The sequence below is a fragment of the Poeciliopsis prolifica genome, unplaced genomic scaffold (genome assembly GCF_027474105.1).
Source record: "Poeciliopsis prolifica strain line A6 unplaced genomic scaffold, Auburn_PproV2 SCAFFOLD157, whole genome shotgun sequence".
Lineage (NCBI taxonomy): Eukaryota > Metazoa > Chordata > Actinopteri > Cyprinodontiformes > Poeciliidae > Poeciliopsis > Poeciliopsis prolifica.
Window position 1 is genome coordinate 366,516 of NW_026562532.1, and position 21,020 is coordinate 387,535.

Sequence of the window (21,020 nt, forward strand, 5' to 3'; positions counted from 1 at the left end):
ACAAAATAAGAGCCTGGTATTTAGACTCCATGACTGTTTGGCAGAGACAGCACTATTTTAACTATTATTTAAACCGGCGGTTTTGAAAGTGTGAGGCGCGCCTCCCCTGGGGGGCGCCAGAGCACATTAGGGGAGGCGCGGTGCGAGGGAAAAAATAAACCGAAGAAGAAGCTATCCGCTTGCTGTCTACTGGTGTGAGAGAAAAAAATTGACAATTTTTTAGTAAACGTGTTCATCTCCTTCACTTCAACCTATCTCTGTGAATGTGGGTTTTCCGCTCTCGCAATGATGAAAAGCAAATCCCGGTCAAGGCTGCTGGTTGAAGATGATCTGCGGTTATACCGCTCCACAGCGCAACCCCGCATTAACCGGATTTGCGCATCAAAAACACAAGCACATTGTTCCCACTAAAACGAAGGTGAGCTGAACAGTAATGTTGCCAATGTGTTGCTACGTTGCCAATTTAGTTACAATCATAAATAAAATGAGTTACACATGATTCAGGACCGTGGTAGAAAAAGAAATGGTGCGCATAGCGTGCGTAAATGTTTTTTCTTTTGTAAGCCTCCGCTCTTCCATACTGCACGCTCTTTTAGCTCGAGATAAATTGTTTGTTTAAATTGTTTAGATGAGCCACAAAAAGAGCTCCACAATTTTGCAACTGTTTAGGTTTTTGATTTATTTTTTAAATTTCAAGGAAATGTGCAACATTTACAGATGTGTTCCAAAGATCTGATCAAAATGTTTTTGTTAAGATGTGAAAAAAACTGTTGTTATCTCAAACATTAAACTCAGAATCTCAGATGTAACGTTTGTTTGAGAAAACGGTTGAAAAATGAGTTTGGGGTTATTCTTATCATTAGAAAAATGAAAAAAGGGCGTATTAGCCATCCAAAGGCCCTGATAAAATACTTAAAATGGGAGGAAATGTTTTAAAATGTTCATGTGTTAAATTTCATTCAGATTAAGTGTCATTTTAAAAGATGAGATGTTCTAAAAAAAAAAGCAATTAGAAGGTGTTTTGTAGTGGCATGTTTGTGTGTGTGTGTGTGTGTGTGTGTGTGTGTGTGTGTGTGTGTGTGTGTGTGTGTGTGTGTGTGTGCTCCTTGGAGGGGGGGCTCACCCTTTCATACTTTGAAAACCCCTGATTTAAACTATAGTTTTTAGTTTTCTGTAGCTAGTTAAAATAATACTAAATTAAAAATGCATTAATTAATATAACTAGTGAGGTTATAATTCAAAGCTTTCATATGACATAGCCTACTTACATTTCAGTCAATATAAAACTTAATGGTTTTTCACATATTCTTACCACACATTTCCAGCAAGAGCTGGGAGATAAAACATTAGAGGGCAGCATGTCACTAAAACATATGTTAAAAGAATCTGTCTAAAACACGATCTACCAGCACTAGCATGGCTAATATAATAAACGAGGCACCAAGCAGCGGTGCACAACCTTTTTTTCTTTTTAGAAATGTATGACAAGAGCCGCCTCTCATTAGGAAGGTAATAGCGGTTACTGCTGAGCGGTAAAATGTAAATACCTGCAAAACTCCTCCACGGTGTAACTCTAAAAGTGTTTTGGATCAAGCAGGAACCACATGTCAGTTTAACCAATGAACAGCGTCGGACGTCGAGCTGCCTTCAGGGACAGTCGGAAATTACAGTTTTCCTGGCAAATCTTTGCCGATCTCATAAGTATTATATTTTAAAATTACCATTTCCAGTGGGGTGGCAGTAGGGGTGGCAAGGGCTCTGTTGGGGGTGGCAAGTGGCAACCCGGCCACCCCTCTGGCTCCGCCACTGAGTTGGTGAATTTAGTAAATGATGTGTGTCACTTTGGCAACTTTATTGATTTATATGGTAACTGTTATATTATTATCACATCACCATTATCACAACTCAAACTGAACTGTTGAGTTTGAGCTGATAAGTCATGAAAGCTATAAAGAAAAACTGTAAAGATGTTTGTAGCTTTTGTGGGTAGAAAATGTTTCACAAATTCCCGCAGGGAGACACAGAAAGGATGAGCTGGTTTCCGGTTTAAGAGTCGTTTGTCTGTGGTAAACAACATCCAAAGGTAATGCCAAGGAGGCGTGGCTTTAAGTTGCAGGAAGTATGGCAAGCCTTTTAACATAAATTCGGTTTAGTCTAACTATCTAGATCAGAGGTCGGCAACCCAACATGTTGAAAGAGCCATTTTGGACCCAAAAAACGAAAAACAAATTTGTTTGGAGCCGCAAAAAAGTAAAAGCCGTATATAAGGGTCATAATGAAGGCAAAACATGCTCTAAGTGTTTATATTAGCATATCAAAATGACTAAGTGTATACATAATTAGTATTCATGATTAAATGTTTATTTTTCCTGCAGTGCGTCCTGGAAGGAATAACGCACCACGTGACTCTTCTGTTATACGATGGTGCTTTATGTTAACCTTCTGTTACAATATAAATGCATTTACAAAATTAAAGAAGCGCAATAAAGAAATCAGATTTTTGATATTATTTTTATTATGAAGAGCGACAGGTAAAGTGTTATTTTTTTCCCGTTTTGGACCACGGAAAATCTGACCCCCAAATGCAGTTTGCATAACGACGATCGCTCTTTGTGAATAATCACCGTTAAGTGTGTGATCAAAAAAAAAAAAACAACAAACGGAGTGTAATAAAACGGCAGCCTTTTGAAAACGTAAAGTATATAAAATTAAGCGTTTAAGTTCAATTTCTGTGCAAATGCCAAGCAAGTCAGTGCAACAGTAACACAAAGCAGCCATGAGCAACCCGACCTGAGCAACGACACAAAATAATATCGCTAAGTGTCATATGGATGAAAATTACTCTTTTAGATATTTGACAACTTATCGCTGCAGAGCAAACATTCAGGCAATTCTTCCACTCTGACAACGAATGCAGAGGATTCGGCCCAAGAATTGTAAAATTTTATGTTTCTTCTACACATTTTTATAGCATTGGAAAACATTAAGAATGATTGTGTCGTGTTTGTCCTCCTACAGAAACCATATTAAAACAAAAGATATATTTCCCAGCCCCATCTTTTCCCATTTTCAAACATTTTTGATGAAGCTCCAAAGAGCCACTAGGGCGGCGCTAAAGAGCCGCATGCGGCTCCGGAGCCGCGGGTTGCCGACCCCCGATCTAGATATTTAAAAATGCTTTTTGACAAGACAAAACTACACTTTTACTATCCCGAATGGTAATTTAAAATTTCTGTAATCATAGATACGAAAAATGATGTTTAAAAATGCACAACGTTCATATTGAAAATGCTTTAACAATAACAGTTTTAGCTTTTCAAAGCTGTTTTTAAGTGCATTCGGTTTGTAGGAAATGAATAAAGAGGATTTTTTTTTAGTCTTATAGTTTATGAAGTTTTGTGTTCCCCGCATTTCCAACATAGCCGAGCTCTTTCTGCGTTTTGGCTTTTACGGACAATTGTCAGGTTCTGTTTTTCTGTGTTTTATTCTGTTTCTGTGTCCTGAGTCTCCTCGTTGTCCTGTCTTCCCCTTGATTGTTCCCAGGTGTGTCTTGTTCTCCTGATTACCCTCAGTGTATTTAGTCCCTCCTGTGTCCTTTTGTTCCTGGTCGGGTCCTTGTCATCGTTTGTCGTTGTCAGATTGTCAGATTGTCGTTGTTGTTTTTTGTGCCGCCCTTAAGACCAGTTGCTACCGGTGTGAGCCCTGGCTTCTGCTCAGCCGTGCTGCCTGGCCGCGGACTACTGTTTGGACTGTTTTTGTGGATTTTTTGTTTAAATTACACCACCGTTCACTTACCTGGGTCTCCAGCGTCTGCCTCACCACCTCCATCACCTCACTTTATGACAGAAGGACCCGACCAAGAATACGGTGAGGCTCGCTGTTTAAACATCATGGACCCAGAGGGTGTAGAGGAGCTGCTCCGAACGATCCAGGAGTATGAGGATTCAAAGAGCACGTCCACGTTCGCCCTCAGACGTCTAGGGTTCGCCATACGCCTGGGTATGTTGCTGGACTACTGGGTTCCACGTCTCCAGCACCCCGCGCTGGTGGAGCTGCAGCGGGAGGCAGAGGAGATACGCCAGACAGCCTTCGCGGCCTGGGATGCTAAACCTGCCTCCCAGGCCAGACATCCGCTCCGCCAGCCCAGCCCCAGCTCCAGCCTCTGCTCCTCGTCCTGCTCCGCCGGACCCGCTCCGGTTGCCGTTCCTTCCGCCGGACCCCGCTCCGGCTGCCGTTCCTGCTCCGCCGGACCCCGCTCCGGCTGCCGTTCCTGCTCCGCCGGATTCCGCTCCGGCTGCCGTTCCTGCTCCGCCGGATTCCGCTCCGGCTGCCGTTCCTGCTCCGCCGGATTCCGCTCCGGCTGCCGTTCCTGCTCCGCCGGATTCCGCTCCGGCTGCCGTTCCTGCTCCGCCGGATTCCGCTCCGGCTGCCGTTCCTGCTCCGAAGGATTCCGCTCCGGCTGCCGTTCCTGCTCCGCCGGATTCCGCTCCGGCCTCCGTGGACTCTGCTCCGCCGGATTCCGCTCCGGCCTCCGTGGACTCTGCTCCGCCGGATTCCGCTCCGGCTCCTGCTCCTGCTCCGCCGGATTCCGCTCCGGCTCCTGCTCCTGCTCCGCCGGATTCCGCTCCGGCTCCTGCTCCTGCTCCGCCGGATTCCGGCTTCCCCTGCTCCGCCGGATTCCGCTCCGGCTCCTGCTCCTGCTCCGCCGGATTCCGCTCCGGCCTCCGTGGACTTGCTCCTTCCGAGATCCCTAGTGCTCCTCCCGAGATCCCTAGTGCTCCTCCCGAGATCCCTAGTGCTCCTCCCGAGATCCCTAGTGCTCCTCCCGAGATCCCTAGTGCTCCTCCCGAGATCCCTAGTGCTCCTCCCGTGTCCCCTAGTGCTCCTCCCGTGTCCCCTAGTGCTCCTCCAGTGTCCCCTAGTGCTCCTCCAGTGTCCCCTAGTGCTCCTCCAGTGTCCCCTAGTGCTCCTCCAGTGTCCCCTAGTGCTCCTCCCGAGTCCCCTAGTGCTCCTCCCGAGTCCCTAGTGCTCCTCCCGATTCCCTAGTGCTCCTCCCGAGTCCCCTAGTGCTCCTTGGCGCCGAGGACGCCCTCCGGACCTCCCCCGTGGGGTCTGCCGCGGGCGCCGAGGACGCCCTCCGGACCTCCCCCGTGGGGTCTGCCGCGGGCGCCGAGGACGCCCACCGGACCCCCCTCGACGCCTCTGCCCTCTTTCTGTTTAGTTTTGGACTCTTGGCCCCTCCTTGTGTTTCCGCCCACCTTTTGTGGGTAGTTTTTTGTTTTCTGGACTCTGGCCCTCCTTCCGTCGCCCCTCCGCCCACCCTGGTTTTTGGGTTTTGGATTTTGTTTTTGGGCGTCTGGTAGCCGCCCTTTAAGGGGGGGGTACTGTCAGGTTCGGTGTTTTTCTGTGTTTTATTCTGTTTCTGTGTCCTGAGTCTCCTCGTTGTCCCGTCTTCCCCTTGATTGTTCCCAGGTGTGTCTTGTTCTCCTGATTACCTCAGTGTATTTAGTCCCTCCTGTGTCCTTTGTTCCTGGTCGGGTCCTTGTCATCGTTTGTCGTTGTCAGATTGTCAGATTGTCGTTGTTGTTTTTTGTGCCGCCCTTAAGACCAGTTGCTACCGGTGTGAGCCCTGGCTTCTGCTCAGCCGTGCTGCCTGGCCGCGGACTACTGTTTGGACTGTTTTTGTGGATTTTTTGTTATTAAATTACACCACCGTTCACTTACCTGGGTCTCCAGCGTCTGCCTCACCACCTCCATCACCTCACTTATGACAACAATTTTGTGCAGAAAACGTAAAATTCTGCAGCACAAAGGGGCTTCAACGTCATTCTTAATTCAGATATCTAAAATTGTAATTTTGACTGGTAATAATTCAGTTCAAGATATCTTAAATTGTAATAACAGATGTGTCCCATCAAATGACGGATCCAGTGACGTAATTTGAGACATCTTGAAAGGAATTTTGACTCGTCAGAATGTAATTGAAGATATCTTGAATTATTATTCTTGCTAGTCAGAATGTAAATGAAGATATCTTGAATTACCATTCCGAATAGTCGAAATGTAGATTTATATTTCTAGAATGTCAGGCGAAATCGAGTTTATGTTAAAACTGCTTGCCATCATTCTCTTGAGGGCGGGCAAAACGTTGTGCTGTTCGAACAAGAAACTAAAGTGTCTCCTCCATTTTGAAGCAACCAGGTGTTGATGCAGGTAAAGGATTAAAACTAACCGAGTAAGTTTATTATATTTTATGTTGGTTCATTGTCTAATTTAGACAGTAGGATAAAACATTTTACTGAAGTACATGTTTCTCGTGAATAAATGTAAAACACAATAATTAAATCCTAAATCTATCTGCTTTATATCTCTATAATAACTTTAAAACTCTGTAAGTTGTTTTCCTGTTTGATCCGCTCTGCTAGATGAATGTTTTATGTTTCTACTGTCAATATTAAACGCTTTGGTTTAACAACAGAAGAAAGAAAGAAATCAGTCATTTTGTGTGTTTATTATGAAAAACATTATGGCAGCTATTGCATTTATTGTCTTTACATTTAACAATAAGGTGAAAATGTAAAGATAAATATTTCTGCTTTCAACAGTTTTTAAAGCAGGAAGGTTAAAAAGTTTCCTGCTATAGAAAAACTTCTTTGATATGTGAAATATAAAATGTGTTTCAGAAAATGTTTCATTTGTTTATCCAGATGTAATTTATAACAAAACTATTTCTGAAGATATAAGTGTTCAACACTGAAGAATAACAACGGTTCAGGAACAGGAACCATATTGTCTTTGTGACAGTTTTTCCAACTGGGGGTGGAGAAAAAGACCTGACTGACTGACTGTCTGACTGCACCCAAAGATCAACTTACAATCAGTTTCTTCACAGCATTTCTACAGAATAGAAACTGAAATCCCAGGCTCCAAAATAATTGAATATATCCATGAAACACAGTTATAACTCATTGAATGGGATTAAATGTGTGTTGAGACATTAAATAAATGTTTTCTCAGCAACAACTGAGTTCATATTTACTATTTATTACATTGTAGAAAGAAATAAAAGCACAAACAAAATGTAATTTTGTTAAATAGTTTTCATCACTAATTCCAGAAAGTGAAACTAACGCATATTATATAGATTCAGTCAAATATTCTAAGCCTTTAGTTTTTACAACATTTATTATGGTTTACAGATAATAAACTCAACCTCCAGTGTCTCTGGAAATTTTATTATTGTAGAATATATTGTAAAATATTAGAAAATTATGGTGTAAAACTAATCAGTGAATTTTCTCTAAACAGCTGCAAAGGTTTCCTGAGTCTCTAAGTTTCTCAGTCTGAGATTCTTTAGAAGATTTGCTGATTGAACAGAAAACATGTTGACTCCACATAATGAGATGTTTATTTATCAATCAATCAATCAATCAATAAATCAATCAATCAATCAATCAATCAACTTTTATTTGTATAGCACATTTCAGCAGCAATGCATTTCAAAGTCATGCAATATAATAAACAATATATTGTTACATATTACATTTAAAATAAAGTTCTAAACAGGTGTGTTTTTAGTTGTGATTTAAAGGAAGTCAGGGTTTCTGCTGTTTTACAGGTTTCTGAAAGTTTGTTCCAAAGTTTTGGTGCATAGATGCTGAAAGCTGGTTCTCCTCTCTTGGTTCTGGTTCTGGGGATGCAAAGCAGACCAGAACCAGAACCTGAGAGGTCTGGAAGGTTGATACAACAACAGCAGATCTTTGATGTATTGTGGTGCTAAACCGTTCAGTGATTTATAAACTAACAACAGTATTTTAAAGTCTATTATTTGAGCTACAGGGAGCCAGTGGAGGGACTTTATATTGAACACTTGTCTCCATGTGTAACCGGATCTTTTCTGCGTTGTGCTGGTTTGAAGTGATCAGGCTGTGACACAGTTTGTCTTTAAAAGGATGGTTGCTTGATTTATTCTGACAAGAACATAAAACAACCGTGATAGAGGCTGTTGCTCCAAGTCCTACACAAAACAAGAGCACAAAACAGAAATCAACTTAATAAATCTATCAATAAACTGGATGTCAGTTTATTTAGATGGAAAATAAATAGTGCAACATGACAAAAGGGGAGGGCCAAAGGAACGCAAACATTTTAAGAACAATACCACAGAAGAAGAAATAAAGAGGAGGGGCTTCTGCTCTTAAAGTAACACGGTTAAAACAATGACAGAGATTTTCAATCAGGTAGGGAACAATACAAATAACCAAAAAAAAAAAGACTAATTGTAACAAAAGAGAAATGCAACCTGGTTACATTGCAAGGAAGAAAGAAAAGTTATTATGCAATAATAAGAAGCTGGTTGTTCAGAGTGTTTATCAAAAGTTTAGTGGAAGGAAAAGCTGTGCTAAATCACATTGCAGCAGGGATAACTGCAGCCTTGTTAAAAAGCCACTCACAAGGAGAAACCTGAGTCTGGATTCAGAGCAACTCAGTTCACTCCTTCATAAGAGTTGGATTCACTCAGATGAATCCTAGTTAAAGCATTTTATCCAGACTGAGGAGAAGTCCTTTTTTCAGATGAAAGTAAAGTTTATATTTAATTCATGTATCAAAGCCCTGAGTCTCCAGAGTGAAACTATTTACAAATTAACAGATTTCTCAGAAATTTAATATCTCTGTTTAGCATAAATTGATCTTATGCAATTTTCTAAATAACTGTAAATTATAATTAATGTTGCAAGAAGAATTACAGAATAAAACTCTGTGATGAATCTATATAAAATGTATCTAACAGTGAAATTAACAAGTGATGCAATACTTGTACATTGTCATTGATTAAATATGTTTTTCATTATTCAGCAGGAAAAAAAACAGTAAAGCTCACTCACTGATGTTTCATGATTATAAGCAACTGATTTCACTCAGAAAGTTTTATAATAAAATGTTCAGCAGCTGCAGAGAATGAAAACAGTCCTGTTGCTGTATGAGCTTAAAACCACAAGGTGGCAGTAATAATCTCTTTCTAAACAGCTTTTATTAGACCTGAACCATAGACCCAGTTGTTCCTTGTACTGATGTTCTGCTGCCTCTCCTCCTCTTCCTCTCTCAGGATGAAGATGATGTCCAGCATCCTGCTGCTCCTCATCCTCAGCTCATGTCTCTGTGGTCAGTCTCCATCTTGTCTTTGTGACAGAAAGCTCTCTAGATGGAGCTGAAAGACTCCCCATGTTCCAGTTCTCAGTGTGTCTGCTCCTCTCTTTCCCTCTCTGTCTCCTCAGCAGCAACATTTGTAGTGAATGTGACACAGAGCAGCTATCAGGCAGAGGAGAAGCAGAACATCACTCTGGAGTGGACCTTCACCACCAAGACTCAGGGAACCTGGAGGCAACTGTTCATCTACTGCAGCTTAGAGACTTCTGATAAAGAACTAGTTCTCTATGAGGTTAATAATGGTGTTGAGATTCCAGAGTCTCAGGATGATCAGTTTTCAGGACGAGTCCAGAGCGACAAAGACGTCCTCAGAGAAGGACGAATCAGACTCCATGTGTCCAGACTGAGGACTGAAGACTCTGGTCTGTATCTGTGTGACGTGAAAACTGAAGATGGATTCAACCATGCAGGATGTCGACTTAATGTCTTTGGTGAGTTATTTGCTGTTTTTTTTTTTGTTTTTTGTTGTTTTTCTTTCTTTGAACATTTTAGACCTTTATTGAGCATTTGTGGAAACTATTTATTAGTGAAATGTTTTAGCTTCTCTTTATTAAAGTTCATGTTTGATCACATCTCTAAGCTCTAGAGGTCAGAAGGTCGACCTCAGCATAGAGTTGTGAATTCAGCTGATCTAATAGATGAAAACTGATTCTATCATAATTCTGCTGAAGTCAAAAGTGCAACATCTTAATTTTATTTCATTATTAAAGTGAAACTATGAAGGTAAAAGTTAAATTGGTACAAGGGATAAATTATCTACAGTTTCTGTGCCAGCTTATATCTTCAGTAGAAACATATTTAGTATCTTCAATACTTGGGCCAGTTCCAGTCTATGGGGCCACTGGCCCTTTAGATTCATCCTGAGTACGGCCATGTAAAGGACTGGACTTTTCTGCTGAGAGCAAAACATGCAGCACTTCTATGTTCATCTGTAAGCAAATAAAACTCAACCAACCAGAGTCAGGAGAAGGCTTTTAGTGCTGACAATCACCATCTTGTACGTGCTGCTCATACCTTTTCTTTGCTCTTGGCTTCAGCTCCTCCTCCTCAGTGAAGCTGCTGTGATTGAGCTTTGAGTGCATAAATAATAGAAATGTAAATAAAGGACGACGACCAGAGCTTCTCAGGGCCATGATCACCACGGTCCGAGTCTCTCACAGGGAGGGGAAACTCGCAGCAATGGCCCACTTTACTTTATGTGGCTGTTTTCCTAAAGCTGTCATTCACACACAGAGGTGTGTTTTGTTCAGGGCTGGTCCAAGAAGATATGACTCAGGACGTCCTGGTTCTGCAGAGTAACTTCCTCAGTACTGGATGTTTCAGTGAAAACCTCTGGGTCAGGAGCTGGATCTCCTCTATGGACAGGGTCTCATTATCGTTATCAGGTTCAGTCTAGGAAACATAAATGTGTTCAGAGAAAGAAAAGGTAGAATATAAAATGTTTTATTACAGAAAGAAGGTTTTACAAACAACCTGTAACCCAAATAAAACTCAAAACTAGAACTAACAAAGTTAAAGCAGATCAAGTGTAACTTTATTAAATGACCAAAATAATGAACATGTTCATTTAAACTCAAAACAACGCAAAAGAAAAAATGAACTCTAAGGAAGTAGCAAACTCCTCAAACACAATCTTCTAGCAGAACAAAATATTTAAAATCTTCAAAAGTCTTTAAAAACACTAACAAGCAGCAAAGTGGTCAGTTTTACAAAGTCTCTTCATACAAGCTGCCCCACTGGAGGAAAAGCTGCAGAGTCTTTTATAGATGGACCTCATCAGCATCTCATTGGTCATCATCTGCTGGTCCGATATCTTTGCTGCTCCACAGCCAATCAGCATCTGAACCTGCATAATGACTAGAGACTGGACTGGACCAGTCCAAGAGTTTCACATTTCACAGGTCAGGAAAAGATTCAGTTTAGAAAAAGGGAGCAGGAAGTAGGCTAGTCATGCTAGCTTGACTTTGAAAACCTGAACATGTAGATGTGCTGAGGAATTTATGTTCATTTCTGTTAAAAACAAAAGATAATCAGTAGTGAAAGTGTTTAAACTAATCAACTAATCAATCACTGCTGTGTTCAGATAATCACTTATTATCATAAGAAGAGAAGAAAATTTTGCATAAATGATTTTTTCTTGTAACTCTTATAGCTGCTGTTTGCTTGTTGCTTCATTCCTTATGTTGCATTAAAGACAGAAATTACAGAATGTAAAGAAGCAGAAATATCTTTTGGGTTTTCTGAAGGCAGAAAAACAGAAACAGCAGCTCTGATCCTCCTCTGGTTCTGCTTCACACATCAGACCTTTTTAGTAACCTCACAGTTTTCATGTTGTCTTGATGCAGACAGAAAGCAGCCAATCAGAACATCCCAAGTCATCCCAGCACTTTTCATCTAGAAAACAAATCAGTCACACATCACATCATAAAAACTATTTTACTACTAGAATAATAATAGAAGCTCCTGCTGAAAATTCAGTAAATATTTATGCAGGTCAACTAAAAAGTTCACATGTACAGTGAATTAGTTTTCCCCATGAGTCATCATCTGACCAGCTGAAAGACAAACTGCTGTGATATTTTCCTGTACCTGAATAGTTCATCTGTAATCAGTGCTGGTTGCCTCCATGATTATCAGGCTCTCCAGAAAACCAGTCTGAGGAGACGAAACGGTTCCCATCGCTCCACAACCAAATGCTCAGCTGGAAGACAATAAACAGCAGATGATACATTTCATTCAATGTTTCCCAACAAATAAAATGTAGTGGCATCAAAACCTGCTGTGCATCAGAGCCTCCAGTCCAGGCTGGTTTGGTTTAGTGACCTGCTGCAGTTATTATAATCTGAATCTGATGATATTCATTCATGTCCTGAACTGATGCAAAGTTTCCCCCCATGGACAGACAGTTTCTCTACAGACATAACAATTAGAAGTAGCTGGATTTCTTCAGTAAAGAATACAATAAATTAAGATCACAATGTTACTGGAAATCACCTCGACTCTTGACCAAGTCATGGGTTTCTGAACATATTGAAAGCAGCAACATTAGGTGGCGCTCTTGCACAGTTTCTGTTGGGATTTTTGTGACAATCATAAAATATGTAAATTTCCAGAAGGTTTGATGCGTCTGCCAAGTTTGGTGAGTTTTCAATATAGTAAAACCAAATCAACTAAAAGACTGTTAAAGGGAGTCCTGACTATTTTCTCCAGTAAAATATCTGGTTTTATTTTTCTTGAGTTAAACATCAGTAATTTTACAGATGTAAATAAAAAATTAGTAGATTTACATTTATAAACAAAATAAAAACAAAACCTTTATTTTGAAAAACCTGTATTACTGGGATATCTATATTTTTTCACAATTGTAAAGATCCTACAGGAGAATAAGTATGAATGTTATCTGAACAACAAACAGGAATATTAGTGTTTATTTATCATTATCTTTGTTTATTCTTCCAGTTCCAGTCCAAGTTCAAGTTGTTGGTCATGATCCGATACATGCAAAGGTTGGAGACGACGTTATTCTGCCATGTCATCTGAAGCCTCCATTTGACGTGAGCAAACTTACAATGGAATGGAGATTCAAGGGTCAAATAATCCATGTGCAACGCAACAGAGCTAAAGATTATGAAATTTTAGACCCAAAGTACCGTGACCGAACCTTCATGTTCCCTGATGAGTTTAAAAAAGGCAACATTTCCCTCAAATTGACCAAAGTAACCAAGGAGGATGAAGGGAATTATATTTGCTTTGTTCCCAAACTGCAAAGTCAAGTCAGGAAGGGAAACGTTACTCTAATACTTGGTGAGTTTTATAAAATTAAGATCATTTAAGACAAACTAAATAAATATATTGTCTATAACTCTTAATGTAATTATTCAACAGATAAAAATGGATCCCAAGGCGACTCGACAGATACTAGAGGTAAATATGTTTAACTAGGTAACCAGTGGTTACTGGCCCTCTGACTCAGTTTCAGACTTTCTTTGTTACCTGCAGCCATTGAGGCTCATTGGGTTGAATATTCATCTTCAGGCTTTTCCTGTTATAACATGTTGATGTGCAGCCGTTGTAAAATATGAGCTGAGAAATTTTGATTCTTGAGAATAAAAACCCTTTAAAAACATTGTTGCATTTCTTTCAAATATGTTATTCAAACCTAATTAAATATATTCTTACAGATCTAAAAGATCTGTACAAATGTAACCAGAGTTTGAGAGGAACAGAGCGGCCATTTTGTCAAAGCCAACCTGTTTGTCCTGTTATTAGCAGCCAGATCCAAATGGAAAACAAACCAAAACATGAAGCTGCATGTACTTGCATTGATCTATCTGTGAATCTATTTTAATTTTTCTTGCACTAGTTTTGTGCCACTGCAGGCCCGTTTCAGAACACAAAAACACTAATGATACTCTAATCCAAGATAATGGACGGTACTGGTTCTGTTAGATCTTTGTGACTGTCCAGTACAGACTTGTGTACTGGTTTTGATCCAGTAGATCACAATAATCTCTTTATGTTTTGTGCTGTAGGGATCGAGTAAACAGCACCAGGCAAGTTTCATTTATATTTGAAAAATTGTAGTTTGAATAAATTTTTTCCTCAAACCACAGCCAGACATGGAGTACCACAGAGTTCACTGCTTGGACCAGTTTGGTTTTCTATCTTACAGATTTGCACATTGGCCCCAACGAGACAAAGATCAGTCCAAAATCATTCCTAACAAATCAGGAAACTGGGGAATCTATTTAGCAGGGAGCTTACTTTTATTCCACAAATCAAATATATATATATAGAAAACTGGATTTGCCCCTCCTTGGGCTGCCACCTTATCGTGGTAGAGGGGTCTGCTCCAACAATCCCAGGCGCTATACTGTCTGGGGCTTTTTGCCCCTGGTAGGGTCATCCAAGGCAGACATGTAGGTGACGGACCAGACAAAGCACAGCCCTAAGACCCTGATGACGAAAGAAAAATCTGGACTTGGTGTTCCCTCGCCCAGCCATGGGTCACTGGGGCCCCACTCTGGAGACATAGGGTTAGGGTTAGGGTAAAGTGACAGTTTTTATACATTACATTTGTTTCAGAAAAACACAAAACTGTTTTATGACTTCATATTTTTAATTACATTTTTGTGAATCTGTGAATCCTGTGGTTTTATATCATGTAATGTGTGATCGTGTTACTGTGAACTGCTGAACTGAATTAAACTTTAGGGATACATAAAGTTTTGTAAAGTGCAGAAGCTGAAGTTTAATAAATATAACTAATGAGATTTAAAGAAGATTTATTTAGTACAATAAAATAATAACCTGTCTGTGTTGTTGTTCTGCTGCAGGAAGATAAAATCTAATTAATCCTCTGTGTTGTGACAGAAACTCTCTGGTCTTTATGTGAGCCACTTTCTGCAGATGACAAATCATTTATTAAAGTTATTGAAGCTCATTTTAACAGTAGAAAATGAAAACATTTCAGGAAATTACTTTAACGCACTGGTTTTTACAAACTCCAGAAAAATCTCATAATAGACAGCAGCATAAATAGTTATGTTTATTCAAAAATACAGTGAAAACTGAAAAAAGCTTTAATGGTATTTTACTTAAAATAAAATGTATTAAAAGCATAAAATCTGAGTTTTCTCATTATTCTAGTTTAACAAACTAATTAAAAGTCTTTGATCTCATGACAGTGAAGGTGTTTTTATCTGCAACACGTTTCATGAAGCTCCCTTTTCTTACTGTATTAGGAAATGTATTTTACTAATATAGCAGTGATTATTACAGCACCACCAAGACTCAGGGAACCTGGAAGAATCTGTTCATCTACTGTGAAGCGAACACGGATCATGGAGTCTTAGTTCTCTATCAGGTCCATGAAGGAGTTGAGATTCCAGAGTCTCAGGATAAACAGTTTTCAGGACGAGTCCAGAGCGACAAAGACGTCCTCAGAGAAGGACGAATCAGACTCCATGTGTCCAGACTGAGGACTGAAGACTCTGGTCTGTATCTGTGTGACGTGAAAACTGAAGATGGATCCAACTCTGGAAGATGTCGACTCAACGTTTCTGGTGAGAAGAAATATTTTACTCTGATAAAATCCTGAGTTGTTGAATTTCTTCATCTTCTCCATGAATCCTCCTGGATCTCAGTTTTCATCAAATATTAATAAATATTTCTGATTTCTCTCCCAGCAGCTGCTGATCAGATCCAAACTCAGAGACCAAGATTGACTCCAGAACCAGAGAGACGAGGAAGGATCATCATCATCATCACTGTGGGACTAACAGCAGGAGCTCTAAATGGACTTTTCTATCGTTTTTTAGTGAAATGTTTTCTGTCAGGAGAAAGAGACTAATATGTTATTGACAAAGAAACGTCATTAACACAAAATACATCTCTTTTATGTTAAAGAGACATAAAAGAGACAATAGAAAGGCACTTTCTGTTGCTTTCTCAACTTTGATCAAAAGTTACAGAATGTTGATCTGTAACATTAAACTCTTTTCTCTGATGTTTATGTAAATGAAGGATTTTAAAACTGAAACAATTTTATAAGATAGAAAATAATATAAGATGTTATTTATCTGTAAGTTCAGTGTTTCAGGTTTTATGTGATTTTCTTCCTTCTGTTCATGAACCAGCAGCAGAGTGATGTTCTGGTTCTGGTTCTGATCCGCTGGCTGCTGGAAACAGACGTTCTGGACTCAACCAGAACCAGAACCTGAAACCAGAACCTGGAACCAGAACCAGAATCAGAACCCTGATCTTAGATGCTTTAAGCTGCAGCAGCTGATGAATCAGTGAAGTTCTGGATCTGCTCCACTGGTTCTGGTTCTGAAGGTTCTGCTGTAAATAAATCCAGATTTCTTCCCTCATGTTGTCAGAACCTGATTCTCTGCAGAACCTTTTAACATCCAACATGAGCTGCAGCCGTTTGGACCTCAGCAGAACCAATCCAGCTGCTGGATCTGACCTCAGACCAGTTCTACCATCAAGGGTTCTACTGGAGCGCCACCTGGTGGTGGAGTTAGGAACTGTGAGCTTATAGAGCTGAAGGTCTGAGTGATGGACCGACTGGATCGGTTCAGTTTGATTTGTTCTGTTTTTATACTTTTTCACTATCAGTGTTAATCCCAATTGTAATTTTAATTTGTGTATTAAAATGATAAAATTATTAATTCTCCTGTTTTTTCTCTTCTATATTAACATTAACACACAGAAGTTTTTATAAATATAATATTAGTATGTAGATGTTATAATTACAAGTCAACATGTATTATACAGACTGTCAGCCCATATCATGCCAGCACCACCTCTGTGTTTCAAGAGTAAAAACTGTTGAAATAATCATTTCTATCTGTTTTCATGGATTTATCATAAATGAGTAAAAATATTATAATCACAACTTTTTTCAAAACTTAGAAACTAAAATATTTTCCAGCTGCTCTGAGATTTCTGCAGACTGTATGTAGAAATTAACCTTTAAACTCCACATGTTCACACAGACAGACGTTTGCAATCAGTTTATTGATTTACTGACATTAAAGTTACAGAAAAACATGAAGGAAATATTTTCAATTTGTGAATATTTCTTTGAATTTGTCATATAGATCAGATGTGATTATATAGATATAATAATGACTTGTCCTATTTTTAACCCTTAACGTTTTCTTCTAGCAAATGAACTGTAACATGAGAATAAATGACAGAAAGAGAAAATGTTTCATTCAATATGAGAGCAAAGCTGCTGGTTTGATGCTGTTTTTCACATCAGTGATCAATAAAGTTTAATGAGAGAATCTGGAGATTTAAAGTCGTTGGATTGAACCACCAACAGATTATATAGAATAATTAAACCATTCAGGTCAACATTTGATCCTAATGAATATTTTTTATATGTTTTAACAGCCAGAAATGACAATTTGTTTGTTTTTGCTCATTTTTATGAAGCCAGTTGTGCATCAGGCCAGCAGATCGTCATCATGTTGAAAACTCAGTTTAAAGATTTAAAGATGAGATTCTTTGATTTAGAAACTTTCATCGTCTCAAATTCATTCAGCATTTTTATCTGTTCTGCTGCTTTGAACTGAAACTGAACATCAAGGCAGCTGAGTCGTCATTTCAGTGACTTGAAACAACATCATCAATAATTATTGTCTCAATATTACAGATAAAGACAAAGAAACTGTAACATCTGCAGTTCAGATCTTCAAACTGAGGCTGAACTAAAAATCTTATTTACGGCTGTGTTTCCAGTTTGGTTCATTTTCCAGTTTCTGACCACAAGGGGGCAGCAGTATTCTTTACCAAAATGATCATCATGCATCTTTGCATTCCTGGTATTTAGAGTTTTCCTCTACAAAACACCATTTCCCACAATGCACTTCTCCTCTGTGACCACTTTAACAGCTTAAAGCCATTCAGACGTGATCTAGTTTTCTGTTTGAGGCCAAAGAGACTCAGAGTTTCTTTGGCCTCAAACCTCTGAACTGAAGGATGAGCCATACATGGTCCGCCATGTTTCCTGCTTTACAGCCATGGAAACCGGTTAATACCTTTTCCTCAATGGAAGTAGCTTATTCAAGGATTCAGTTTGTTGCTTATTGACACTTTGTTGATTGACGTCTCAAAATTAGACGAATCACATCACAGTTAAACATCAGTAACATCTGACCTTGTTCCATGCATAGCATTTTTGTAAACAAGCTTATTTAAAATAAGACCTCAGTCTACATTCCTACATCCGAGCCGTCGAGGTAGCTAGTTCAGGGATTTGGTGTCTGGCTCAACGACACCACAACCTGTGACATGGCCGTAAATCGTCCCACCAACCTTTTGGCCAAAGGAAGAACGACGGTCGGCCATGTTTATGCGCTACTTCTATGAGGTAGAAACTGTTTTCTCAGTGTAATATTTCCCTCCCGTGATTCCACTGATAGCAGCACCGTTTCTGTAGCGCTGTCGGCAAAGTGCAAAGTGCATTTGTAATGAACCAAAATATTTCCAGAACAAGTTCTGCTCATTCTGCAGAACTCAGTTTCTGGAAACCATAAAACACACAGAAGCTGGACCTCCAAGTCCAATAGGGACTGAAGACGGGGCAATCTTTGGGGAGGTCATAAGGTCATAAGGTCATAAGGCCTCCTCTAACACAAAATCAGGTCATGAAAAAAAATAAAAAATATTGGGAGTGATTTTGATTGTGGATTTTTGGTGAATCTATGTCCTGGAGTTTGATGAGCTGAACCTGAAACCTGAACCAGCAGCAGAGTGGGGCGAGTCGTCCTGCTGCCAGCAGGAACAAACCCAAACCAACATAAAGTCCAAACCTCCCGCGATCCACCAGCTCTTGGGTTTCCTCCTGAGTCTGAGGAATGGAAGCTGCAAAGAAAGAATCAAGAATAAATCAGTAGCTGCGTCTCCATTGATGTTAAAACTCTGTAAAATGAAATTATGAAAGAAAATTTGCTTAATGGAAACAACCCGATTTTGGAAAAACGCATGTTTTAAGAAGAAGAAGAAGAATTTTCTGGGTCTTAACATTTGACTCATTCATGTTTTTAATGACTTATTGCATGAATAAAATTATTCACATGTGATTTTAATTGTATTTCTTATTCAATGGAAACACTGTATCTGTGAAATGTTTTTTTTCTTCATTTTTTACATTTATGAAATATCAAAGACAGTTTGTAATAAACATTTGTAATGAAAATGCAGCTTTTCAGACCCAAAAATAAAGTGGAAAACATAAAAAAGACCAGAAAATAAAGATTAAACCATTTTTATCAGTAAAAACTCACCTCTGACTACAAGCTCCCAGTCTCTATGGTCTCTTCTTCCGTCAATGACGACGTAGCACCGGTACCGACCCGCATCGCTGAGCCTCACTTCAGCCAGGAGACACCGGATCCCTCCATTCCTGACCAGCTGGGGGTCACAGTGCAGTCGACCTTTGAACTCATCATCTGTGTACGTCTCATCTCTGCTGTCGAACCGATAAATCCTCCTCAGCGGCTCCATGCTCATCAGATGGACGTAGAGCCGGTCAGGCGGCGTGGCGTTCGGATCCGGACGGATCCATTTCAGCGTGATGTTGGAGTTCTCCTCGGCCTCGTAGACGTCCAGAGTTTCATTCACGGTGGGCAGAGATTTTCCTGCAGGAGTCAGAAAGAGACAGAAGCAAGAAATCACAACACAAATCCTCAGAAACACTTTGATGAAGTAGTTCTGATAATCTGATGCATCATCACACCTCCAAATATCCAGGATTTGATGTTTCAGACGCTGACGGACGATTTAAAACATTTTCTCACAAAGCTTCAGGTAAAAGTTTATTTAAAGGCTCAGATGAAAAGTTGTGATCAAAACACTGACAGGAAATAGATCCAGTGATATCAGATCTGCTAATTATTCCTAGAAACCTGAGACGTCTTTCATGCTCTGAGTTAAAGTTCAGTTTAAAACATTCAGTCATATTTTCTCACCCAGAGCAGCAGAACTCAGAATCAGAACCAGGAGAGACGAGGAGGTCCGGTTCAGCATTGATGCTCTGTTAGAAATAATAAAACACATTAATTATAGACATTATTTCACATGCAGAGACCAAAACATTTTACTCCAATAGCAGTAGCACTACTTCAACATATTTATACTCCAGTCAGAATAAAATAATGTTTGGTAAAAAGTTACTGATCAAATTATCAATCATTTAATATTTAAAATTACATAATCAGACAAACCAAAACATAAAGTTTTGAGGAATTTTTGATATTTTAAGGAGAAAAATGACAATAATTTATTTAAGCAACAACAAAATAACTAAATTAGGATTTTTTTTTCCAAATCAGTTTCTTTCCATAAAAAACTTATAAAACTTTAACAAAAACTGCAGGTTTGTGTTTAATTCTTGGTTAAAACATGTTTGGTTTTTATTCAGTGGGTAGAAAATCCAGAAATTTGACTCAAGTTAGAAAAACATCATAATAAAAAAACTCAAGTAAAAGTAAAAAGTAATAAAAACAACTAAAGGTACATTTGTTCTAAAAAGTTACTCAAGTTAATGTAACTGAGTAAATGTAACTAGTTACTATTGATCTCTGATCACGTGATGATTACAGAGGATCATCATTTCAATATGGCGTCCAGATGAAACACAAAATGGAGGAAAATAAAATGTTTCGCTTTGATCAGATCTGCAGACGCTTAATTAGTTTAAAGTTTAGTTTTAGTTTAAAAGTCATGCAGAAAACAGAGAGAAGTTTTAATTATGATAAAACTGATAAAAACATGTTTGATCAAAGTGAAACTAAACATCTTAGTTCACTGAGTGTTTCTCTAATGATCGCTGTTACAGAAACTGACGTTTTTCTGCAAACATGACGCAGAGAAAATATGCATTTATATCAAATATTAAATAACTAAAAGCTGAAATGACCTTTGAACCGAAACCTTCATGCAAAAAGCAGCGCAGTCATGAACAATAGGCCAGCGGTTCAGTTTGATTTCAAGCCAGAAGTGGTAAAGAACTTGGCTTTACATCACTGATAAAACACGCCTCTACCAAAGATATGACTCATCAGCCTTGACTTGAGGCTGTTATTTCAACACCATGCGGTCATATAACGGTAGGGGGCGCTGTAATGTCTGAATGAACAGAGGAGGTTCAGCCTTTACTCGTATCTCTTTACTGTTGTGCTGTTTTTGGTTACCACAGAGAAGGGCTTACCAGAAACCATTCTCTCGTCGTGGTGAATACTAGTGAAGGGCAGATGAGGCCTCATTGGGTGTGTGGCACATTTCCCAAACTGTGTTGC

General features: G+C 39.4%; 2 protein-coding genes across 3 annotated transcripts; one reads left to right on the plus strand and one right to left on the minus strand.

Moving 5' to 3' along the window:
• The first annotated feature begins 6,139 nt into the window (after positions 1-6,139).
• LOC129356115 (polymeric immunoglobulin receptor-like) lies at positions 6,140-13,333 on the plus strand. 2 transcript variants are annotated; one of them, XM_055025723.1, is made up of 5 exons: positions 6,140-6,235; positions 9,107-9,162; positions 9,276-9,638; positions 12,667-13,011; positions 13,093-13,333. In XM_055025723.1, the coding sequence occupies exons 2-5, from the start codon at positions 9,108-9,110 to the stop codon at positions 13,143-13,145; spliced, it is 816 nt and encodes a 271-aa protein (XP_054881698.1). In that variant the 5' UTR covers positions 6,140-6,235; position 9,107; the 3' UTR covers positions 13,146-13,333. The 2 variants fall into 2 exon arrangements, with proteins under 2 accessions (XP_054881698.1, XP_054881699.1); XM_055025724.1 differs by having other exon boundaries at positions 9,279-9,638.
• Positions 13,334-18,361: 5,028 nt separating this feature from the next.
• On the minus strand, positions 18,362-21,004 carry LOC129356140 (uncharacterized). Its single transcript, XM_055025743.1, has 4 exons — positions 20,933-21,004; positions 19,692-19,756; positions 19,008-19,361; positions 18,362-18,585 (listed from the first exon to the last, which is right to left on the minus strand). The coding sequence occupies exons 2-4, from the start codon at positions 19,747-19,749 to the stop codon at positions 18,362-18,364; spliced, it is 636 nt and encodes a 211-aa protein (XP_054881718.1). The 5' UTR covers positions 19,750-19,756; positions 20,933-21,004.
• Positions 21,005-21,020: the final 16 nt, after the last annotated feature.